We start from the raw sequence: 23,753 nt of genomic DNA, 5'->3' as shown, positions 1-23,753 counted from the left end.
GGATGGAGGAACCTGAGACTAGAAAAAGCTGAGGTTCCTGCTCTCTTCCTGTGGGGATTATGCAGAGGGAGGGAGGGGAAGTGATTATCTGATCTTCAGCCTGTTTTTTCAGGTTGTCCACTTCCTATTTAATTGCTTCCTGGTTTTCTGTCAACAGATCAAGGTAGTGAAATTCTCCTACATGTGGACCATCAATAACTTTAGCTTTTGCCGGGAGGAAATGGGTGAAGTCATTAAAAGTTCAACCTTTTCATCAGGAGCCAATGATAAACTGAAATGGTGAGGAAGAATACTTCTAGCTGTAAAAATTTTTCTCAAAGTTGCCTGTTTTCTTGGTATTACCGACATTGACTAGAATGTAAGCCCTATGAAGGCAGACACTTTGTTTTGTTCTTGCGGTATTCCTCAGTGCGTAGAACAGCGCCTGACGCATATTAGGTATATATGCTCAGTAAATATTTGTTGAATTAGTTCAATGAGTGTATCAGATCAGCAAACCCAAATGGCTCTAGGGTAATATAAATGCGTAAAGGGGGCCAGTGTTATAAATGATATGTATACATGGTGAGTGGTGATTACTTGGCAAACTGGCCGCTCAGCTCCAGTGGGTTATAGCCATGTATGAATAAGGGCTGACCGTTATCCAATTTTCTGACTTTTCAAGGAAAGCAAGAAACTTATTGTTTTTCCTTTTTTTTCTTTTTCATCGTGGTAAAATATATATAACAAAACACTTGTCATTTTAATCAGTTCTGTAACACTAATCACATTCACCGTGTTTTGCAACCATCACCACTGTTTCCAAAAGGAAACCTACATTTTAAAGTAAACTCTTTTGATTTTTAAATAGTCTTAAAAAACCACAACGAAGGAGATTTGTTTGCTCATGGGCTTTGAAGGTAAGTTGATCCAACAGCCCAGTGGTTAGATTAAGGACCCCACATCTCTCTGCTCTGCCTGTCTCTTTACATTATTAGCCATTTTAAGCCTAGTTTCCCTTGTGATTGAAGGATGGATGGCAGTGGCAATGGACATAAACATACTACCATCCATTCACATGTACCATCCAACAAAAGCCTGTGAGCTTCCTCTGAACTAATTCTTTGGCCAAAGATATGTCAAACATGCACTGATTGGTTTAGGCCTAGGCTGGCTCCCAGTGACAAGGAGAATGCGATCTGGGGATGAGAGTCCAGCCCATCCAAACCATGTGTCCTCTAGAGGAGGAGGAGCCGTTAAGGAGAGGGCCAAAAAGCCTGTGAACCAACAGTTTTTGACCACTGAAGAGTTTTTATTCATTTAGTATTTGTTGGCCATGTACATTAAGTGTTGAGAGAAGTGCTTACTCTAGGCATTGTATTTAAATCCACATCCTTCCCACAGTGTGTAGTGAGCTTTGAAGCATATGCGCTCCCTAGAAAGGCATTGGATTGACACCTGTTTGAGAGAGGTGCCGTAAGTCTGGCAAGGTCTGAGGATACATATGGCCTGTGTGTATGTGGTGGAAAGCAGTGTCTGAACCACATGCAGTTCAATTAATGACATTTATAACTTACTTAGTTGAACTTAATAAATTCTGTCTAGATGTTGTTTTGATTCATCAGTAACAGATTGGCATCTCTAACCCTATTTAGAAGCCTAGCTTAGAACTCTGCCTTGTGTGAAGGGAGTTACCTTTGTACTTTCTCTGTACTGCCGCCTTAATCTTAAAATGTGATGGCTAGGTTGTGAAACATTGTGTACCATTCACATACTACCTTAGAATACTTTTTCTCTCCCAAGGGGATGTTAAGGGGATCACATGAGATTTTTTTTTTTCCATGCTTTCTCCACAGTCCCAACAGAATTAGGGCTGCCTTCTCTGAGATTGGAAACCTTGGTGGTATAGTATTTAAGTGCTATAGCTGCTAACCAAAAGGTCAGCAGCTCGAATCCTCCAGGCACTCCTTAGAAACTCTATAGGGCAGTTCTACTCTGTCTTATAGGGTTGCTATGAGTTGGAATCGACTCGATGGCAACGGGTTTGGTTTTTTTTTTTTTCTCTGAGATTGGAGCCCTGGTGGTGCAGTGATTAAAAGCTTGGCTGTGAACCAAAAGGTCAGCAGTTCAAACCCACCACCTGCTCCTTGGAAACCCTTTGGGACAGTTCTACTGTGTCCCGTAAGGTCTCTATGAGGCAATGAGATTTTTTTTCCCTCTAAGATTGAGGATTAGACTAGAGCAAGACTAGATGGAATTTTAAAATATTTTATGGGGAACTGAGATAATTTGGGAAATTATGAGGGAAAAAGAAAGAGATTTAAGGAATTCTAGAATGCCCCTTTATTTTTGTTGTTTACTTTTTAAAGGGTGACTCGAAAAGTGGTTCTCAAGTGTCATTCTGCTGAATCAGAATCTTCAGGTATGGGGACTGGAATTTTTTTTTTTTTAAAACATCTCCCGCTAGTGATTCTCATATTCCAGTTCCATGCTGTCATTTCATGAGCCTATAAAACATGGGTGTTTTCAATACACTTTTTTTTTTCCTTATTTATTTTGGGCAGGTGTTTGCGAGTAAACCCAAAAGGGCTAGATGAAGAAAGCAAAGATTACCTGTCACTTTACCTGTTACTGGTCAGCTGTCCAAAGAGTGAAGTTCGGGCAAAATTCAAATTCTCCATCCTGAATGCCAAGGGAGAAGAAACCAAAGCTATGGGTAAATGTTCTCCTTCCTGTTTGGCTCTCTGCTTTCACATCTAGCAACTTCCTACATAGACGAGTTACGGATTTCATCTGGTTTTTGAGTAGCCCTAAATATGACTTTTTTTTTTTTTCACCCCAGAGAGTCAACGGGCATATAGATTTGTGCAAGGCAAGGACTGGGGATTTAAAAAATTCATCCGTAGAGATTTTCTCTTGGATGAGGCCAACGGGCTTCTCCCTGATGACAAGCTTACCCTCTTCTGTGAGGTGAGTCCTTTTACCCTGCTGTGAGACCGGCAATTCCCAGACCTGATGGGTATCGGTAGATTTAATTTTATTGTATCAGGGTTGGAGAGTGAGAAAAATCCCCAAGTGGGGTTGTACTGCACAAATGTTATTTATGTGACTGATTGAAAACTGCCTCATGATTTCAAGGTTGTTGGGCATCTCAGCTTTCTACTTGTTACTGTTCTTAAAAACAAAGATTGTGTGCTATCTTGGTATATATGAGTGTTGGGTTGCTTGGGTCAGGATGCTGGCTTTTTCACTGTGGGTGTTTTCAGATAGCATTCATAAGGACTGTCAACTCAAGCTGAAGAGAATGGTCAGCAACTAGATAAGTGTATTTGTTCCTTACACATTCTGGATCCTCCTTTAGTATGAGGTTCATGTGTGTTTGACTGTGGACCACTTTCCTCTTTGGCTTTTTTAACTAGATGACACTTTTCAGGAATTGAGTGCCTACAGTTTGTCTTACTGGGGTAATTGTGAAATAGGAAAGTGAGAATCATTTTTTAAGAGTCAGTCATAAGTCATAGCTAGGAGAGTTGGCCGTGGTCAGCTCAGAGAGTCCTCCTCTCACCAAGGACCTAAGAGCCCTTCCCAGGTTTACAGGAGAATCCCTGAAGTAAAATTCCCAAACTGATGGTGAGTTAGAAAGTAGTTTCTTTAATAAGTATACACTAATCAGTCATTTATTCAGGCTCTTTTTAATATATTTATAAATACCCGTAAACTCACATTGTAATAAGTGAATAAAACCTGCAGCCAGTTGGGGCATTAGTGTTCCCCGTACATCTCATAGTTGGGGAACCACTTTCTGAGCAGCCCCATTTGGTGGAACTAACCACTGTACTTTCATGGGAGAGAGTGAAGGCAAGTTTTCAGCTACCAGGGAAGAATGTGCTCTGTGAAATAGTTGGCTCACACTGTGAGTTAATGACAGTGTCAAAGGCATATCACCCCAGTGCAGCAGGGAAAGGTGTGGCATAGGAATCTTACTCTTCTGCACAAGGGGCCTGGCCACCCATGGCTCCCTTTTCTCCGAGTCACAGCTCCTTGAGTATTTCCACAGAATAGTAGCTGGTGATTAGAAAACTTTGGAGGCATGATTTATTAAAATAGCATATGGGATACATAAAATATGGCTTGCTTAATAGCTTCCTTTTTAATTGCTAAGTAAATACTAGAGTGAGGTCATCTCTGTCCAGATATTACAGTTGTTTTATATCTGATGAGCCTGAAATTTGAATTCAATATTAAGTTCAGCTGGTCACAGATCATACTCAGTTGCCAGGTGAAGAAATGAGAGCAGCTAGGTAGGTGGTTTAGTGTGAGGTTAGCTATTAATATAAATTTGCCCAGACCATCAGTTTCACTCTTAACTATCATGGAGACCTGTTTTTGAGAAAGACTTAAAAATTGTGGAAAATGCTCATGTCTATTGGAACTGAAAGCCTTTCATCAAACAGTTCTCTGAAGGGACTCACCTCTAAATATTGCTCCTATCCCCCTTTTTTGCATTTGGTGTTTTAGGCAATGCGTTAACCTTCATTGCAACATTTTTGCACCCACAGTGGGTCCAGCCTTTTCTCGTGTACCCGTCGCCATCAAGTCAATTCCGTTCTGGTATGCTCACTCCCAAATCCATTCCAGCTGCTCCAACCTCTGTATTGACATTCTTGATTTGGAAACCAATTGGCCTGCCCCTCACTTGGCAATCTCTTCTCCTGTGGTTAAGTCCAAGGCTTAGTTCCAGCTCTCTCTGCCTCCGCTTCCCCATATGAAATTCTCTCAGGAAAAGTCCTGTGGTTAAATTTAGATTTGCCTTACTGACTTAGAAGGGAAGTGAGATGACACTTTGGATATGAGGAGATGTTGAACAGGGAAACGTCTGCTGGGTTCTGCTGATGCCATCGTTTTTTTACCATCGAACCAGGTGTGCCATCTGTTCCTCTCACACTTCTGTGTTGGCCACAGGTGCTGAGTGTTGCTTCTCATACTTGGGCTTGTGCCTAGTGAGACTCACTTCTGTTCCAAGGCTCTCTGTGGACTTAGTAGCGTTCAGCGTTGCAAGACGGTTGTGTATTGGATGTGTGGGTTTTAAAAGTGTCTGCAGATCATCCAAGTTCTTAGTGCTTTTCATAGCTAGATCATCCCTTGTTGCAAATTCTATCCCTTTGACCTGTTGTTTCCCTTCTATCACTGGGCTGTTCATAAACAAATTTATTTTAATTCGTACTTATATTTATTATTGGTTTAATTAGTATTTTCTTATTATTTAGAGGCTTTTGTGAAGTTGATGTCTGCATACCACTTTAGGTTATAAATATCAGACCCCACTATCCCATTAAGTACAGTTGTTTCTTGGGTATTTTTTTTGTTTGTTTTTTGCTGTTCCCAAAGGCCACACGAGGGAATGGTAAGGTGAAAGGCTGAGAATCACACATTTGTATGTTTGGGCTTTGTATCAATGGTATTACTGTTAACGAATGTTTAAATGAAATTAAGTTGCAAACTCTGAAAGTGCCAAATGGGTGGTCTTGTTCATAATGTGCCACCCTGGGTTTGCTTCCAGTTCTCAGTAATAAAATAAAATGACGATCTTTTTGTCCACTAGAAAATGTGCCAGTACTGCCAAGTTGATATTGCTTGATTAACTTATTTGGAAACATTTTCAAAGCATTCTGTGAATTGTCCCTTATCACAATCCTTTGAGCTAGTTTAATTCTGTTCCTTCATGTTACAGGAGGGAGAAGCAGTGTCAGGGGAGGTCAGGTAATTCTTCCTAACATTGTGCAGCAAATGAGTGTCAGGGCCATGTCGGCTCGCCATTTTCCGTCTCCTTCTGCTGCGTTACCGTAAGTGGAGCTGACTGCCATTCTCCTAAGGAAGCACAGGCAGTACCAGGTTTTCTTGACAGACACCATTTACTTTGGTCGTGGATGAGGGAGATAGCAAGCATGTTTAAAGTACACGTCTAATTTTCTCTCTAATAATTTGAGCCATAGAAGATTTCAATAGAAATGTTTCAGCTTCTATTGACCCTTGTCTCCATCTATTTATATAAAACAAGCAATTCTTAGTGATGGAGATGCATGTATTCCACTCTTACTGTGTATGCCTTTGACAGGTGGAAGATTCCAGTGCCTCTTTATGATGTCATAACTGAAGTTGAAATCTGGGAAATACCCTATTTCCCAACTCTTTAAAAACATCACTTCCCTCCTCAAACGGAATACCCCTTCATAGCCTGGGGATATGTATTTTTACTAGATTTTAAATAAGTGGGTCTGTTCATAGAGTGGAGCCCTGGTGGTGCAGTAGTTAAGGGCTCAGGCTGCTAACCAAAAGGTGTGCAGTTCGAACCTACCAGCCGCTCCTTGGAAACGCTGTGGGACAGTTCTACTCTGTCCTGTAGGGTCGCTATGAATTGGAATCGACTCTGTGGTAGCAGGTGGTATTCACATTTCCTTTTTTTTTTTCAATTTGTATTTTTATTTGGATTATTTGGATATACTAGGTTGAACTGTATGAAAATGCCAATATTTGGTTGTTATTGGCCTATAAAAATGCTAAGTTAATAACTAGCATTATAGTTACATAAAAGCATGATAATGTAGTAAAACCTACCACCCAACTCTGGGAAAAGAACACATCACCAATAGCTTAGAACTAACCTATATCTGCTTCTCACCTGTCCCTTAGCGTTGTTGTCTCCCTACTCAGGAAATGATAAGCTGTTTTGAATTGTGTTATCATCTCCTTGTTTATTATTTGTATGCCTAAAAAAAAACAATACGTTTTTTAGGTTTGCTTGTTTTTGAGCCTTATAAAAATTGTGTCATATAGCAGTAGTATGTATGTAGTTGTCTGGGACTTACTTTTTTCACATTATGATTCTAAAAATGTATGTTGTGGATGTAACTGTAGTTCATTCATTTTTAGTGTTGTCTATTAGTCTGTTGTGTAAATATACATAATTTATTTATGTATTCCCCGTGAATGGGCATTTGGGTTGTTGCTAGTCTTTTGCTCTTAGAAATAGTGCTGCTGTACATAATCCATATGCAGAGTTTATGTTTATTTCTTGATTGTCTTAATTATGTAGAAGTTAAAAAATATATACTTCCATTGGTTTAACTTTGATTTTATGTTTAGAAAAAATGTACGAGAACTGGCACCATCCTTAGTCTTGAATGAAATTTTGTTTTTTTTTAAGAAAAAGAATTGACTTTAAAAGTGAGGCCCTCTTACAACTTGAAATTCAGGGGGTTATGCAGTCTTCCTGAGACATTTTCATGCAGTCATTTATAAGACTATATAAATGTCACAGTCACGTCATCTTCACAGCTGCAATTCTGACTGAGTCTCCATAGTCATCTTTATAGGCATTAAAAAAATATCTTTAGTTTTTCTCAGAATGGTCTCATTTTAGCATCATCATTTACAGAGGAAAACAATCACTTCCTAACTTAAAAGTTTGGGCTCTGAAGACTCATTTGTGAATACCGTTTAAAATTTATTTTTAATTAAGCGTATTTAATGTTGGTAAGAGGTGCCAGACATTCAGAGCTCTGGCCTTCAGAGACTTCAGGCATCTATATATCTACAGAATAAGCCTGGCTCAGACAGTAAAGGTACATTCTCCTTCCTGGTGTGTTCCTATCTGTGTCTAAGGAGAGAAATTACTACACTGAGAGGAAGGAGGCACAGTCTTTGGGCCCTAGTCACTACCAACCAGCAGAGAGGCCAGTGTTAACCATAGTTTGATTATGTAAAATCCAGCTTAGCTCTTGCCAATTCATTTTACCCAGTCTACTAAATTGCCATCAAGTGCATTAATGTCTTTGGGCTCCTGTCAAGTTGGTTTAATTCAAGCTAGGAACCCAGTGCCAAAAGCATTCTCTGTACCCTTCATTGGCCATCCCAGGAGATTCCGGCCTTTCCCTATGAGGAAGTTGGATTTAACTGGTCTTTTTTTTTTTTTTTCTTTAATCAGTATTTTGAAGCTATAACTGGAAACAGGCAACTTCTACCTTTGGTGTTAATGTTATGTCAAAGAAGTGAGAGTGTTAATATGAGACCAAATTAGAGGTCTTACACAGGACAAAAAGGAATTTCTCTGTAGTGGTTTGTGTGGGTCCGGGCCTACCACTGTTAGAATCTGGCTCCGATAAATGTGCTTTTAATGTTGAGCACATTCACAATTGATTAACTTGGCTATTTCATTGGTCAGGACCATAATGGCTAGTTTTAAACAAATGAATAAATGTGTTGACCTGATGGTAAATATCTCACTCCTACACAGAGGAAACTCCTGGTCACTTGGATGGAGCATTAACTTGAACTCTGGGTTTATGACTGCATTTAAGAGATGACTTGCGTCTTGAAGGTTAAAAGAAATTTGGGTCATTTAGGATGTTCCTGAGCTGTCATTCTCATCTAACTCTTAGAAAGAGCAAGTGTAGGGAACTGATTCTCGAGATTTGTAAATTGTCCTTTGATTTAAGAATAATGACAATGGATTTGTAGAAGAATCCAGCCTTCCACTATGGCTTCAGCAGCAGCATGTTTTAACCAGTTGAATTAACTGCTCTAACTAGATAAAACCAAGGTAACTTTTAGATGGGTCAGTAACTCAGATATATTGGTTAGGATACCAAATACAAGGATTTATAAATCGTATACTATTATAAAATGAATGTAAGTTACCTAACTGAAGACATGACCCTGTAGGTCTGTCCTCTGCCTACAACCATTGACAGGCTTCAACTCCTATATCACATTAGGTTAAAAGCTTTTAGGCTTAACTTATTAGAGCCTAAGAGAGTTTCGTTTAAGTGGTAGTTTCTTTAGTTCTTTGTCTTTAACCTTTTGCTCAAGGCAGAATAAGGTAAATACTTAAGACTTAACACTTGTTTCTGTCAGTTTTTTTTTTCTCCTTTTTGGGCTTCTTTGCTTAGGTTTGAGGGGCAGGGGAGGTAGAGCTTATTAGAAGCTAGAGGAGGAGGAGTTTTGTGGAGACTCTCTCCCCATGTCCTGAGATAGTGTCGAATAAGTATGATTGGGATAGATTGGAAATTATTTGATCCAGAGGATAGATCCTCGCTTTGTGGAGGTGGTTTCAAGAGAATATGACTAACATATCAGTATGTGAATGTACTACAGCAATATGGTAAAAGTCAAGTAGAAAGCCTTTCCTCTCTCCTCCTGCAGGAAGGCAAACCCCACGTAACAAAAGCATTGGTCTGTGTTTGCTTGTCTCTCACAGGTGAGTGTGGTGCAAGACTCCGTCAATATTTCTGGCCAGAATACTATGAATATGGTGAAAGTCCCTGAATGCCGGTTGGCAGATGAACTAGGAGGACTGTGGGAGAATTCCCGGTTCACAGACTGTTGTTTGTGTGTTGCTGGCCAGGAATTCCAGGCTCACAAAGCTATCTTAGCAGGTTAGTATTTATTTATGGGGAGGTTTAGTTTTGATGAAACAAAGAATAACCTAGTGACTGTATAATCAATCACCTTTTGAATAACTTCACCCTTTTTGAATTCAGCTACAAAAAAAACTGCAACTAAATATATTGCTTTGACATTAGTTATCTTAACCAAAAAAGGCTGCTCTCCATAAAAATGTTAGTTCTGTTTTTCCTCTCTGTAGTGGACTAGACCACCATTTTCAAGGAATGGGTGATGACGTGGTATCAAATGCCTTTGCACCTATAGAGTAGATGTCAAAACACTGGTCAGGAGCAGGTATGAGAACACATATGCTAGACCCCAGACAGGGGTTTAGGATGTAAATTGAGAGGAGTCTGCATTCAGGACTAACCCACCAAGCTAAGTCCCCAGCCTTGGATGATTTGGCCTCCTTTTTGACGCATACACACTAGAAGAATAAGAATGTAGACACTGACATGGAGGATCATGAGGTTTTGCTGTAATCCTCGGTCTTTAAAACCAGAAAAACTGGCACAGAGGAAGGAAGCGATAGGGGAGAGTTGACTTTTACCTCAGATGAAAGGATAGCAGTCAGCCACAGATTTTCTTCAGACCGTAGACACAAGAGGAGGCTGCATGAGCCTCAAGGCAGCAGATTTCTTACCAAGACGTTCAGCTCTGTCATTCTAAAGTACACATCTGGCAAAACCCCAATCTGGTGCACTCTAACCGTCTTCCTGTCCCTCTCTCAACCAGGCACTACTATGTAATGCTAAAGGATGTCATTAACTCTCTAGATTGGTGTCTGTAGGCTTAGCTGGGTCCTCAGTACTCTCAGTACACTTTTTTATGGATAGTATAGTCAGTCAGCTCCCTTTCTTTTTTTGTAAAACAGACATTTCAAACCTTTACCACTTTCCTTTAAACCCCTATCTCCAACTCCTAAAAGATGACCTTGCCCACTACTTCCAAGAGAAAATAGAGACCCTTCTATAGGAACTCCCTCTTGCCTCTCACCTGCATTTTCTCTGTGTTCTCAAGGGAAGAGGTGTTTTCCTTGTGTCCAAAATATAGTGTAGGTTTTTCTACTTACATTTCGTATCTCATCCTGCCTTCTCAGAAATCTTACTCTACCGGTTATACCCTTGTTATCTAGTATCTCTCTTATTGCGTCTTTACCCTCAGCCTGTAAGCAGGCTCAAACTTCTTCTAGTTATTCTTTTTTCTTTAAGGGCTAAGCTTCTTGGTTAGCACATTCACTATCTCTACTTCCTTCTTCCCACTTATCCTCAGTTCACCTTCATGCCACTAAAGTACTTCTCCAAAGTTGCACGACCTACTAGTTCCTGAATTTGAGGAACTGTTTAGTTCATACATTACTTGTCTTCTCTCTCTTGGTTTTCCCAAGTTCTCTGACTGCTTCTGATGTCTGGCCTCCCTTTTCTTCACCAAACCTTTAAACATCAGTGTTTTCCTAAGGCTCTGCTTCAGGTTCTTTTCACTCTACATATTCTCTCTGAGGGATTTTATCTATTCCCATAGCATCAACTGCTGTCTATCACCAGTGATCCCCTAAGACACATCTGTGCTTTGGACCCTTCCATCTTTATTAAAAGTACTAGCCCTCTATTTTGGATCAGGTGGACACTTGAGACTATGTTGGCATCTCCTGCCTGAAGAGGAGATGAGAGGGTAGAGGGGGTTAGAAGCTGGCGAAATAGACACGAAAAGAGAGTGGAGGGAGGGAGCGGGCTGTCTCATTAGGGGGAGAGTAATTGGGAGTATGTAGCAAGGTATATATAAGTTTTTGTGTGAGAGACTGACTTGATTTGTAAACTTTCATTTAAAGCACAATAAAAATTATTTTAAAAAATTTTTTTAAAGTACTAGCCCTTTAGTTTTCAACTTCTGTATTATATTTAGTGCCTATATTCTATAACTCTTCAAAGATAAGAACAATGAGAATATCTTTTTGGTATAGATTAAAATATCGAGGCTTAGAGGGTTAAGTGATTTACCCCAGAGTACATGGTTAGAAAATGGCAGAGCTAAAATAAACTGACATAAACTATAGGCCAGAAATCCCAATTGGCTCAGAGACTTACTGCATATTTCATCTGTTCCTCCACTCTTAGGTAGAGGTCAGTAGTCTCAACTTTCAGTCAGACCCTTGATTTATTGGACAACGTGACAATTTTTGAGTTTGTAACCGTTTTATTCATTTCGTGGTTAAAATTAAGCTTACTTGTTTTTTCCTAGTGTTCATTAGACTAAAATGGACATGGCTTAGAGCAGTGTTTCTCAACCTTTTTTATTGTCATCTGCCTAAAGAGAAAAACTAAATCCTCCCTAATGAGAGAAATTAAATATGAAGGAGTAAGATTTTGTTAGGTAGGGTTGAGCTTTGGAAGGCCACAAGCCATTGTAATATCTAAGGTTTTTTTCCTCCCCTTTGGGGATGATATTACCCCTGTTGAGAACACATGTCTAGAAGAACAGTCTTCATAAATAAGCATGCATTTTACCTGGATAATGGATACCACTGAGCCCAGTTCTTGACCTCCTTGTTCTGGGGTCCCTGAAGGTGGACGAAGTATGGTGTCCATGTTCCAGGAAAAACCCCAGGTATCAGGACACACCACTTAGACTATGAAGGACCTTACATTCGAGCCTCCAAATCTACCCAGAGTATATAAAAAAAACCCGCTGCCATAGAATTGTCATTTAACATATAGGTAATTTGAGTAATTTCCTTGAAATATGAATTGTTGAAATAAAGCCAATCGAAAATTATTTTGAAAGTAGTTTTTGTTCTTTGAGCATTATAATTGTTCACTTATTGGTAATATAAGACGAAAGAAATGTTATAATTCTGGTAGTAATTTGAGGGCAAGACCCCTTCCTGTAGCAAGAGGGCAGGGAAAAACAATTACTGCCACTTCATTATAACACCATAACTTGGAAGAACTAAGAGATTTCAGTGTGATAACCATATCTGTGTCTGTTCTCCTTTCATTTTGTAGCTCGTTCTCCAGTTTTTAGTGCTATGTTTGAACACGAAATGGAGGAGAGCAAAAAGGTATGTAATAGAACAGAGACATGTCTTTTTAGCCAGGTGAGTAGATTCAGATGACTTGCCAGTTTGGCAGCTGATTTATTTTCCTAATTATATTTTTCTCAGTGTGTTATTAAAATGGAGCACAGTTCCCTGAACAGATACTTTCTGAGAGCAGAGAGGTGGTCTGGGCAAATTCTAGGTTAAGTGGGCTCACTTAATCCCCAGGCCTGTCATCTGAACAGTTTTGGGTAAGGGTATTAGTCATGTATTTCTACTGAGAAAATTCAAGAAAAGAAAGGCAAATAATCAAAGATACAGTTGTTTTGCTGTTACATTTGAGAAAACAAAGGTGATGGTATGATGAGAGAAAAGGCTGTTACAATCAAATAGGGCAAAGAGAAATTTTCCATCCATGTTAGGTTTTAATGATCTAAGCCCTTACCAGAGCTTAAAAATCATGAAAATAGGGATTTTGCTTTGTTGGCATGTTTCTCATTTTCAGTTTTTCTGGCATAGAATCGCGTTGAAATCAATGATGTGGAACCTGAAGTCTTTAAGGAAATGATGTGCTTCATTTATACGGGGAAGGCACCAAACCTTGACAAAATGGCTGATGATTTATTGGCAGCTGCTGACAAGGTGAGAGGAGAATTGAACAGTATTTATGGGACTGGCGGCTAGTGTGATCCTTTGAGTTACATGACCACCTGGCTTTATGTTGTATGTGGGCATGATGAGAATATATCCTAGTTGGGCCAGGACAATCTTGGTTTACACTTGTAAACCCTTCTTGTTCTCAGAAGTCCGCTGCTTTGGATGGTAGATGATATGGTCGCCCTAACTGTGGAAAAGAAGGATAAATTGGAAGTTTACCTCTCTTCTCTTCCCCATCTCAAATTTAACTACAGTGAAATTAAAGATTCAGATAATACTAACGTTTGGATCATGCTTTATAATTTATAAAATGTTTTTGAGGTCATTAGCTTATTTAAACTTTATAAATAAGAGAATAATATTTTACTCAGTATCCTGGTTAGCATTTTCAACTTTTACCTAAGTAGCTGTTGAGATACAGCTTATTTCTTCAAAATCATAAAATAATTGATTAATAGTTCTTTGAGGGAAGAAAGAAATACTACTACAGTAAATGTATACTTTGTGAGATTTCAATTGCAGAAATGTTAAAGTGTAAAGATATAAATGTGACTTTTAGAATCAAGGAAATAAGGTGTTTACATAAAACAATAAGCCAATGATTCTTAAAACAAGGTGAAATATTATTAGGTATTAGGTTGCAGAGAAAGGTTTGTGGAACACTGAGTTTAACCAAACCAAGTCAAATAGGGGTTTTGGTTTCTAAGAATCTTTATCAATACACACTGTGAGTTTTCTATGTGGGAATATGATAGAGAGCATTTTGCAAATTTAATTAACTCTGGAATCCTTTTTCTCAAGGATCACCTCTGGGAGTTAGTACTCCCCAAGCACACTTTGGGAAACTTAAGTTTGTCAGTGGCTTGCCCTCCTTCCAAGGCCATGTGTCTGTGGAAACAAAATGGGGGTGGGGCTCAGGGAAAAGACAGGGGAGATTGCCCTTCAGAGTGGGATTTATCCTTGTGGAAGGTTTTCCTGCATTGGGAGTAGGGTTTGAGGCAAGGATGTTGAAGGACTTAAACAACTTCCCCAACCTCCCCAGCAGTACACCCTGTGAGAAAGATAGTTCTCTGCTGAAAGTGCTGCTGCTTCCTGCCTTGGTGCTGCAGCGCCCATGTGAGGGAAAAGCTGGCTGTTGCCTGAGGACACCAGAGTGTTCCCACCATTTGCTCTTGGGCATGATCTCCCTTTACCTCCCTTTGCACCCCTGCAGATGAGGAAAGTGCCTGTGACCTCTTGTTTATAGGTGGAGATTTTATGTTTGTTGATAAACTTTTTGGAGTGTTCATAGAGGGTGAGACATACAAACCCAATTAATGCTACTGACGAAGAGGATTGGAGTGATAGCTACATCTTTTCATCACCTTTCGAGACTCTATGAGTACAGTTAAGTCACATGAGCATTCCATACCCTTTTAGTCTACCTCAGTTTAGTCTAGAGGAAACTTGCTTTCAGTAAAAAAACAATCAGTGGAAACAGAAAATATTCACAAGGAGCTTTGGGGAAGTAGAAGACATAACCCAATGCCTACTTTTTATTAACGTGAATTTATAATGATGCTGCCATATCTGCTCTCTAATATTCGATGAAGTGGTTACTTGTGCTTATATGTACAGACGTGTATGCCCCTCATCTTCTAGATTATCCCATAAAGATGAGTAGCATTGCAAGGCCCACTTTTTAGACAAAAATATTAAGGCTCAGAATTGTATGTGGTGGTTCTGATGGAGCCACAGTTAGACTTCTGGGTCCCTGGGTTCTCATTCTTGCTCCTAAGCCAGGGAAGCAGATTGCCTCTAGACTACTCTGAAGTATACAGGACATGGGGATCAGCCTGAATTGCCATTCCGAGGATAGTATCTTCAGTATAATGTGTAACTTACATTTATAAAAGAGAGAACAGTTGAATCATAGCAGTGCTTTAAATTTATGAATGAAAAGTAACGGAAGGATAAGTTTTCAGATTCCATTCAGAATTTCCCATCAGGCCATCTTTGCTCCAAGCCTATTTGAAAACATTTATACCTTTACTCCTCCTCGTGAGCTTTAGGAAAACAGAATAAGAAATCTTTCATGGAAGGATCTGAACATCTAGAATTTACCCAAGAGTTTGAAACAGCCCCTTCTGAGCTTTTCCAGTCTCCTGGGGACATGTGTAATTAGACCAAAAACAAAACAAAACACGTTGGCCCGGCCTGGGAGACACAATTTCAATCTCTCGGGTAAGTCCTGCTATTAGGCAGGTTTTTCAGAAGCATAATTAAGATAAAAACTTCATCCCCCAAGGGACAAGAATGGCTACTTTTGTCTAATTATGCAGTAGGGATCAAAGCTATTCACTGTAAAAGTTGTTTTAAAAGGATGTATTGAGAAAGGATAAGAGGAATATTCTGTGCAACACTATGTAAAGACTGAACATTTACTCAGTTTTTTTCCAGCCTTTTAAAACAAAAACAGCAACCTAATTTCTTGCTTGCTTAGTGTCATTCCCGTTTTCCGTGGAAACGGTTTTCCAGTTACTCAAATGTAAAATGTAAAAAATCAAAGCTGCACCAAAACCAATAAACCTCTTTTTTTGCTCCAGGAGATCAGGGTGCCAACAGATAGGCCTCCTCACCCAGAATTCATAAAAATAAAATTGTCCTGGTTTGATTGCCATGGTTTAGCCTGGAGGAGGTATTTTGTCACTGAGTTCTGAGACCCTCAAGATGGAACTTAGGAGAAGACTGTGGATACCCTCAAAGCAAACCATTCTCCTGTGAATGGATTAATGACATTTTATTTTGTGCTTCCTTTCATCTCCTTCCTCCTTCTTGTCCCTGAAATTCTTTAGGAAATTTATTTTCTCACATTAGAGAGCAAGTAGTACAGTTGCATCGAAACCAGTCAACTAGATCAAGTGTGCCCAGCATTAACCCAGACCTTTCCTTTCCAGAACACTTAGACTCTTTGCTTAGAAAATAAGGAAGTTTTTAAACTGAAGCTGGATTGGGGTCTCTGCTGTTTTGTCCTTGTACCCTGAGAATCTTAACCTCAACCCCAGGAAAATAGGACTCCATTTATCCACTTCTATTTAAAAGGAGGCCTTTGGTCGACCTCATTCAGGAGCAGCTAATGGCAGAGATGCTGGTGAAAGTCACCACAGGGCTCTTTTTCACAGCCTGATGGACCAGTTAGACTATCCTGCTGGGCTAGTGACAATGCTTAAGTAGAAAGGGTTGAAATAAGAACTGTGCATCACCCTTGTCTGGCCCTAAATGAAAGGATAGCAGAGGTTTAAAGTGTAATCTTTCTGTTGACTGGACGCAGAGTAATGCCTCATTGTAAGGGTAGGTGGTGATGGTTTTAATAAACACTTTAATCATAGTCAGGGGATAGGATAAACTTAAGGATACGAATCTACTCCATAATTGCCATTTTTCTATATAGTAGGTAGACTTTAGAACTTGAAGAGCAGGTACCCAAGTTATTTTAGCTGTCTTCATTCTAAACTTAAACACCTAGACTTCAGATACGTGGTTATGTTTTACAGTTGCAGTAGTAGCCTTTTCATGGCCTGTGCATTTCTGCTCAGGTATTGGTTATATCCTGGTAAATATATACACTGAAAACAACTGGAGCAGCGGTAAACCCAGAGCTACTGCTGCTCTGACAATGGCGGTGCTTATGTTTTACAGTATGCCCTGGAGCGTTTAAAGGTCATGTGTGAGGATGCCCTCTGCAGTAACCTCTCCGTGGAGAATGCGGCAGAAATTCTCATCCTGGCTGACCTCCATAGCGCAGATCAGTTGAAAACTCAGGCAGTGGATTTCATCAACTAGTGAGTTGGCATCTTCAAAGTTTTTCTTTCAGGATAGTTACAATAGCTAGAGCAATGAGAAAGACTTTGAGTTAGTGAGCAAAACAGGCGAGTAGCTTCATTAACCTTTTGGTAGTAAGTGTAGAGTTTTCACCTTTTCCTTCAGCTGGACAGTATGGAAAATGTTTTTGCCTTCATAGGTCAGTTCTGTTGGTGAGTGAAGCATTTTACTTCCTTGTAGTGATCTGAGTTGATTAAAATGATAACTTGCTGGCCTAAAAAAGCTGCGTGCCCCAAATGATAGCATCTTTACTTCACACTCACTAGCTTAGTAAAAGACATAGAGGTCTCTGGGGAAACAGAAACCTGTTTTTGTGAGTTAGTAAAATGTATCTAACAGTAGATTATGGAATGGGGCAAAGAGAAGAGATAATCAGTAGACGAGGTTATTAAATACTATGTTGAAAAAGAAATGTTTATTCCATAGACCTGTTCCCTTATCCTAAGTGACAACTTAGCCACATTCCTTTCTGAAATAACTTGAATGGGCCATGGAGTGTGAAAACAACCCATTTTCTCAGCGGGGCATGTTCTACACCTTCACCTGATGGGAAACATACTGTTCGAAAGGTGGAAAAACCCCGGGGAGAGAAGCAGGCCTTGTAAAGTCCTCAGAACAGCAGTTCTGGAGGAAGACAGATCTGAGATATTGCCAGGTAGATGATTGAACAACATTCAACACAGAAAATCAGAAGACAAGGAATAATCTCTCTTAAGTCTGTTTATGTAAGGAGTTACCAATTGAAGCAGAAGAGGGAGGGAAGAGGCCAGGAATTGTTAGTGCTCTAGAGTGCTTACTATGTGCCGGACACTTACTAGATGTTAGCCATTCAGTGCAGCGTAGTGATTATCCCTTCTTTTTTACTCATTAGATAGGCCCAGGCTATGATCTGCTCTGTGCTTACAGACTCGGAAATGGCAATGCCAAATGGAAGCTCAGAGGTGTCTGACTGAGGGAGCCCTTGCTCGCTCTTTTTATTGGCATCACCAGTGAATATAAAGAACATTAACAATGTAGAGATGAGCCTGAGGAACATTCCACCTTTTGTACTTGAGAGTATAGCACCTCAAAGCCCTGGTTTTCAGAGTTACAGCAGCCACAGCCCGGTCACCAGTCTGTACACTGTCTAACAAGCCAGTTCTCACGCATATTAAGGGTTCTGTCTGAGTGTTCCTTGTATTGACACCCTTTATACCAAACACTGGGACATTAGGCTGTCTAGGTAGCTGTTCGATGCGTCATTTGCTCACTCTCTTTTGTACCCTTCTCTCTGCATTTCTCCTAGTCATGCTTCGGATGTCTTGGAGACCTCCGGGTGGAAGTCAATGGTGGTGTCACATCCCCACTTGGTGGCCGAGGCATACCGCTCTCTGGCTTCAGCACAGTGCCCTTTTCTGGGACCCCCACGCAAACGCCTGAAGCAATCCTAAGATGCTGCCCGTTGTAAGACTCCGTTTATTTTCCAGAAGCAGCAGCCACTGTTGCTGCCACTGACCACCAGGTAGACAGCGCAATCTGTAGAGCTTTTACTCTGTTGTGGGGGGAAAAGACTGCATCGTGGCACCAGACTTTTAAAACAGCACTAAATAACTTGGGGAAGTGGGGGGTGGGAAGGGCCCGGGACTCAGGGCTGTTCAACCTAATGAAAAACCCTGTTGCTGCGTCACTGTGTTCCCTTTGGCCTGGCCAAGTTTGATCCTGTAGGATTCAGTGTAGGCGCTGGCCCCGAGGACATCCCAGCGGTGGTACTTCGGAGAAACCTGTCTGCATCTGACTGAGCAGAGCAAATCGTCAGGTGCCTGGAGCAAAAAGGAAAAAAAAAAAAAAAAGGACATTTAGTTTTAAGAGAAGGGAACAGAAAAGGAAAGAAGAAAGGATTTTTGGAGAATTTCTCAAAAATCAGTTTGTGGAAGATTCCAGTAGTATTTATGTTGAGAGAAACAAATTTTAGTCCTTCCAGCTGTGCTAAAACTTGGATATTTGTGAAAACTGCTCACCACCATACAACTCTTCAGAAGAGCTCTCTTGTTGTTAGCACTTATTGTTTGCAAGAGCAGAACACATCCTTTTTTCCTTTTATGAAAAATGACAAGTGAAGGCAAAGGGGGAAGGAGGTTATTTGATCAGGAAGATGAGTATTCTGATGTGATGGCTTTTGCAAAAGTCTTTATTGGTCTTGAAAACTGGAAAAAATAATTCATCCAGAATTCATACTGTCTTGACACGAACTATGGTTCTCTGTTTTTAGATATTGTGGAAAATGTTTTTTGGCATTTTTCTCTGCTTTTATTTCTCCTCCTTCCCCCCACCCTTTTTTCTAAAAAAAACAAAAACAAAATAAGCAACAAAAAGAAGACAAAAGAAAAGGAAATTTTATTGTTTATTAATGCCATGTGAAAAAAATCCCAGCCCAGATTGCTCAGCTGTTTGTACCTGACTTGCCGCCTGCATAGGAGCCAGTCCTATTCCTTCTAATGAACCCCTCTTCCTACAGGGGAGAACTTCCAAATGTTAATTTTTTTTTTTCTTTTTGAAAATATAAATAATTACTATTTTGTACTGTGTGGTATCTCTGGTCTTTTGTTTCATTTACCTGGCTTGTCCCTTTGGTCTGAGTTCCTTGCTGAAGGGGTTTTGAAGAGTAGTTTGATCCTTCAGCTTAAGAGAGATTTTGTTTGAAATGGCAAAACAATAGAGATCTATTTAGTCGCCGTAACCTCCAGTTTCCTTTGTGAGCTCTGGTCTCTTGTCCTCCTCCTTGAGTCTCTCTCACTAGGCATCGGGTCTCTACTCCGCCAAGGCAGTGATGGAAGTGGGCTTTTCTGCACTGTGTGCTTTAGGAGCCAACCCCCAATCTCCCATTGCCTAATTAAATATAAAAAGATAAGGGGACATGAATGTGGAGATTAAATAAAGGGAAATTATTATTTCTGACTGGTTCCATTACTAACTCAATGTGTCCCCAGAGAAGTTAATGTCTGAGTTCTCGTGAGCTCACAAGAATGCTCAGGGGCTGCTTCTCTGCCTCTCATAGCAGTGTTAGGCAGGACAGGGCAGTGGGATATGCTGGAAAGTACATTAGCCATCTGCCAAGGTGGTGTGTCATCTGACCTTAGATGGAGCTCAAAACTATGTCACCTTCCATTTCCCTTCAATGGACTTTAAAAAAACCCACTGCCGTGAATTCGATTCTGACTTTAGTCTTTGCAAATTTCCTAATTTTCGTCTGTCTTGCCACTCCTAGAATGGAGTAGATATGATCTATTATCAGGAAGATCAAAGACAGGATTTGCTTACTAGAAACCACTGTATTGTACTGCCCAGTTTCCTCCTAAGTGTCACCTTTGTGAAGAAGTACCCAGTTCTCCGTGTTCTGGCTCCCGTCGTGTGCCTCCTCAATCTTAGCTTTCCAGAGCAGCACACAGATCCAGGGACTAGGGGTACACAAAGTCTACCCAGATTTTCCTTCAGATAACTGCTTTTGCTCAGCAGTTGAGAGTTTTCAGCAAAGCTGCATATACGGTATCTTGTTTGGACCTGCCAACAACTTGATAAGTTTGGTAGGACAGGTGATAGATAGCATCTTCCTGTTTTATAGATGATAAAAGTTGAAACCCAGAGAAGTCAAGTGACAGGGCTAAGATCACACAGTGAGCAACAGATCTTCTAATGTGTTCTGAAGATTATATAATTCATGAAGGAAATTCCATAGCTGAAATGTTTAAGTAATAAATCTGAGGTAGAGCTTCCTTCCTGCGAGAATAGCAAAGACAAAGCTCTGGAAAGGTGCCTCTCCTGGCCTATTCTTCAGAGGTTCCAGGAGGACAAGCCAGACTTGAAATTGGCCTCCTCTTCATTCGCAGAAAGCTGTGGATTGGGAGCTAGTGGGTTCAGGGACTGTGCCCTCAGGAAGGCGGTAGTCCTGGCCTCTAGCTTCCGGCAGGGTAAAGGTCTCCTCTGGGATTGTCCAGTTTTATGGAATTTCCAACAAAGGTTTCACTGTGGGTACAAAGCTGTTTGGATTTCAGGTACAGGTGAAGCCGCTCGATGCTTCTCCTGTCATTATTACATTATTTCTGGACGTGTTTGTTTTGTTTTAAATGATACAGTTGAAGCCATCTGGTTATGACAACATCAGAGCCCCAACATACTGTTCATAAACCTCCCACTGCCACCACCCCCTCCCGTAGCTCCCCCACATCTGAAATTTAATTCAAGTTAACTCCACAGTCTGGGGCATGTGCTGTCACTGCAGAGATGTCCGTGCCAGTGGAACAGTTGGAGATTTCAATTCCACAAGGATATGGCTTAGTTATCAAAACAATATTTCAGGCAAATAGTTTCACAGAACCTTTGGAGTTGCAGTTTCAGGTCCAAATCGTGTACCTGGCATCATTGCCTGCCACCCTTCCTTCCCTGGGTCAGCCCCCTGTACCTAGCCATCCAGGGACTTTTTTTCCCATTCCCCATATGGCGATTCAGACTCTCTGCATTATTAGGCATCTCAGACCCATTTAAGAGATTTAACAATTTGGGTAAGAGATGTCCCTTTTTTCCTCATCACTGGTTAGGCTGCTGGCTTTTTAGGTCTTGAAAAGCTTCCTCTTTTTTTTTTTTTTTAAATTCCAGCCAAGCATAATCAAGATCCTTTCTTACGCCAAAAGATCTCTGACTTGACCACGGCGCTGCACATTCATTTATAAATCTGGTTTAAACCCATCGTGGGTTCTCCATATTGTGTGAGCCTGTGCAGATGAAAGGAAACAGCCTGTATGTTTATGAGCAGAACAACAAACAGAGGGGGAGTTGAGCTGCATTTTGAAACTGACTGTTGCTTTGTTCTGGCTCTTCAACTCCTATAAAAGAACAGCAACTCAATCCCCCCAACATGACAGTATTGGATCCTTTGGTTTCTCTGTCAAAGACAAATTCTTGGCTGGAGCCCAGCGTTATTTTCCACAACTAATTATCTTTTTAATCAGCTCAGGCCGCATGTGTGTTTCTTTATCTCGTGACTTTTCACTGAACTCTGCCCTACCTCATTTAGATTCATTTCCAACGGCTTGCTGACTAATCTAACATTCAGGTGAGTACTGTTGGAATGCTCTTTATGTACACATATGTGCAAGGTAGATGGGTTTTCTCCTTTTAATTTCAGAGGTGACTGTACTGTGTTGGGCCCTTTGACCCAGTAGGTAGACAGTGAGCAAGAAAGCAAATGTAGGATAATCAGTATTTGGGATAACGAACTGGGAGAACCAAAAGCTTTGACCTCCAGATGAGAGCGGAAACGTGAGTGTTGTTGACTGATGGGATCTTGAGGCTGCTAAGCCATTAGCAAGATGATGGCTCCCCGTCTGTAAATCCTGTAATGCTGGAGTGGAAAGTAGCATCTGGAATACTGTTTGGTTTGGATTTCTGCAGCTCTAGGAAAGAAGAATTTTAGACTTGAGGGAATTCAGTACAAGCAACAGAAATGATTGAGGAGTTGAAGGGGATCAACTCTAGGGAAAAACATTACGAAGATAAAATATGCGTAACTGGAGTACAGGAATGTAGCAGCCGGTACCTGCGGTTTACAGATCTTGGAAGAGTTCTGAATACTAGCTCCCATTCATCCCCATCGTAGTTTGGGAAGGTGATGATGTAACTTCCTAAAGGTCATTCCACCTGGCCTCGAGCCGAGAAACAGCAGAAGGCAAAGGAATAGCTTTGGAGCGTAGGCCCACAAACGAAAGAAAAAGTGAAAATCCAGGAGTTGGTCTGATAGTAGAGTGGACACATCAGCTTGTAATGCTCAGTTGAAATGGGAAGAGCTTTAGCCCTCTCAAGACCATGAAAGATGAGCTCTTGACAAACTGAAGGCAAATGAAGGGCCCCCTACATAGTTCACCTTCTTTTCAGGTCTGAGGAAACAGACATCTAGGGAAGTTAAATGACACGCTCAAGGTCACAGAGATGAAAACTCAGGCCACTGATTCAGCAAACAATTACTGAGTAGTAGGTGCCAGACATAGTGCTAGTCTGGGGTTGGGGTGGAGGGTAATATTTCTGCTCTATTAGTTCAGTTTGGAAACCCTGGTGGCATATTGGTTAAGTGCTACAGCTGTTAACCAAAAGGTTGGCAGTCCGAATCCACCAGGTGCTCCTTGGAAACTCTATGAGGCAGTTATACCCTGTCCTATAGAATCTCTATGGGTTGGAATCAACTCAATGGCAATGGGTTTATTTTTTTTGCGGGGGGTGGGGGAGGTTAGTTCAGTGGAGGAGGCAGGGGAGTGGCCCACAGAAACAAAGCAGAGAGCTCATGGAACTGAGGTCTGAAAAGAAGCTATTGAATACCAGGAGTTCAGTAGTTACCTTAGCACTATTTTGGTGAAATGGTGGAGGCAGAAGCCAGGCTGATGAGTAGGTAAGCACATATAAGTGGAGTATTAATTACTCTTTCCAGAAATTGGCAGGAAGAGAGAGAGGGAACCTCTCCCACTCTTAAGAACTTAACGTCTCAATTGAGTCGACACATTAGTTTTTGTCTAGAAGTAATGGTGTACAGTTGTGCCATAAAATTACGCACAGTTTAGTAACTGACATTTGTCATTGCAGTTGAGTTTGTAGAATAATCATGGCCTTAAGTTGATAAAGAAAATGGTCACCTTCAACCCTTACACAATTTTGAGAATGATTTTCTAGAGACAGATGCATATTTCTATATGTCTTCAACCTGTCTATCTTCTAAGTACAAGTTTGCTTCACACGTACCACAGGACCTTAAAATGTT

The 23,753-nt window shown here is 40.6% G+C and overlaps 1 protein-coding gene across 5 annotated transcripts in view; it reads left to right on the top strand.

Moving 5' to 3' along the window:
* The window catches only part of SPOP (speckle type BTB/POZ protein), a 76,116-nt gene extending 56,582 nt beyond the window's left edge, over positions 1-19,534 (top strand). For 4 of the 5 annotated variants that reach the window (XM_003414652.4, XM_010594347.3, XM_023553604.2 and 1 more), the window contains 8 exons: positions 158-279; positions 2,544-2,695; positions 2,822-2,949; positions 9,236-9,413; positions 12,426-12,481; positions 12,977-13,099; positions 16,793-16,935; positions 18,261-19,534. In XM_003414652.4, coding sequence (XP_003414700.1) covers positions 158-279; positions 2,544-2,695; positions 2,822-2,949; positions 9,236-9,413; positions 12,426-12,481; positions 12,977-13,099; positions 16,793-16,935; positions 18,261-18,405 — 1,047 coding nt within the window. In that variant the 3' untranslated portion in view covers positions 18,406-19,534. The remainder of the gene's footprint in view (positions 1-157; positions 280-2,543; positions 2,696-2,821; positions 2,950-9,235; positions 9,414-12,425; positions 12,482-12,976; positions 13,100-16,792; positions 16,936-18,260) is intronic. The other variant, XM_023553605.2, reaches the window with a different exon arrangement.
* The last annotated feature ends 4,219 nt before the right edge of the window (positions 19,535-23,753 follow it).

The sequence above is a fragment of the Loxodonta africana genome, chromosome 18, assembly GCF_030014295.1.
Source record: "Loxodonta africana isolate mLoxAfr1 chromosome 18, mLoxAfr1.hap2, whole genome shotgun sequence".
NCBI classification, from domain to species: domain Eukaryota; kingdom Metazoa; phylum Chordata; class Mammalia; order Proboscidea; family Elephantidae; genus Loxodonta; species Loxodonta africana.
This window is presented reverse-complemented; position numbering and strand designations above follow the sequence as displayed.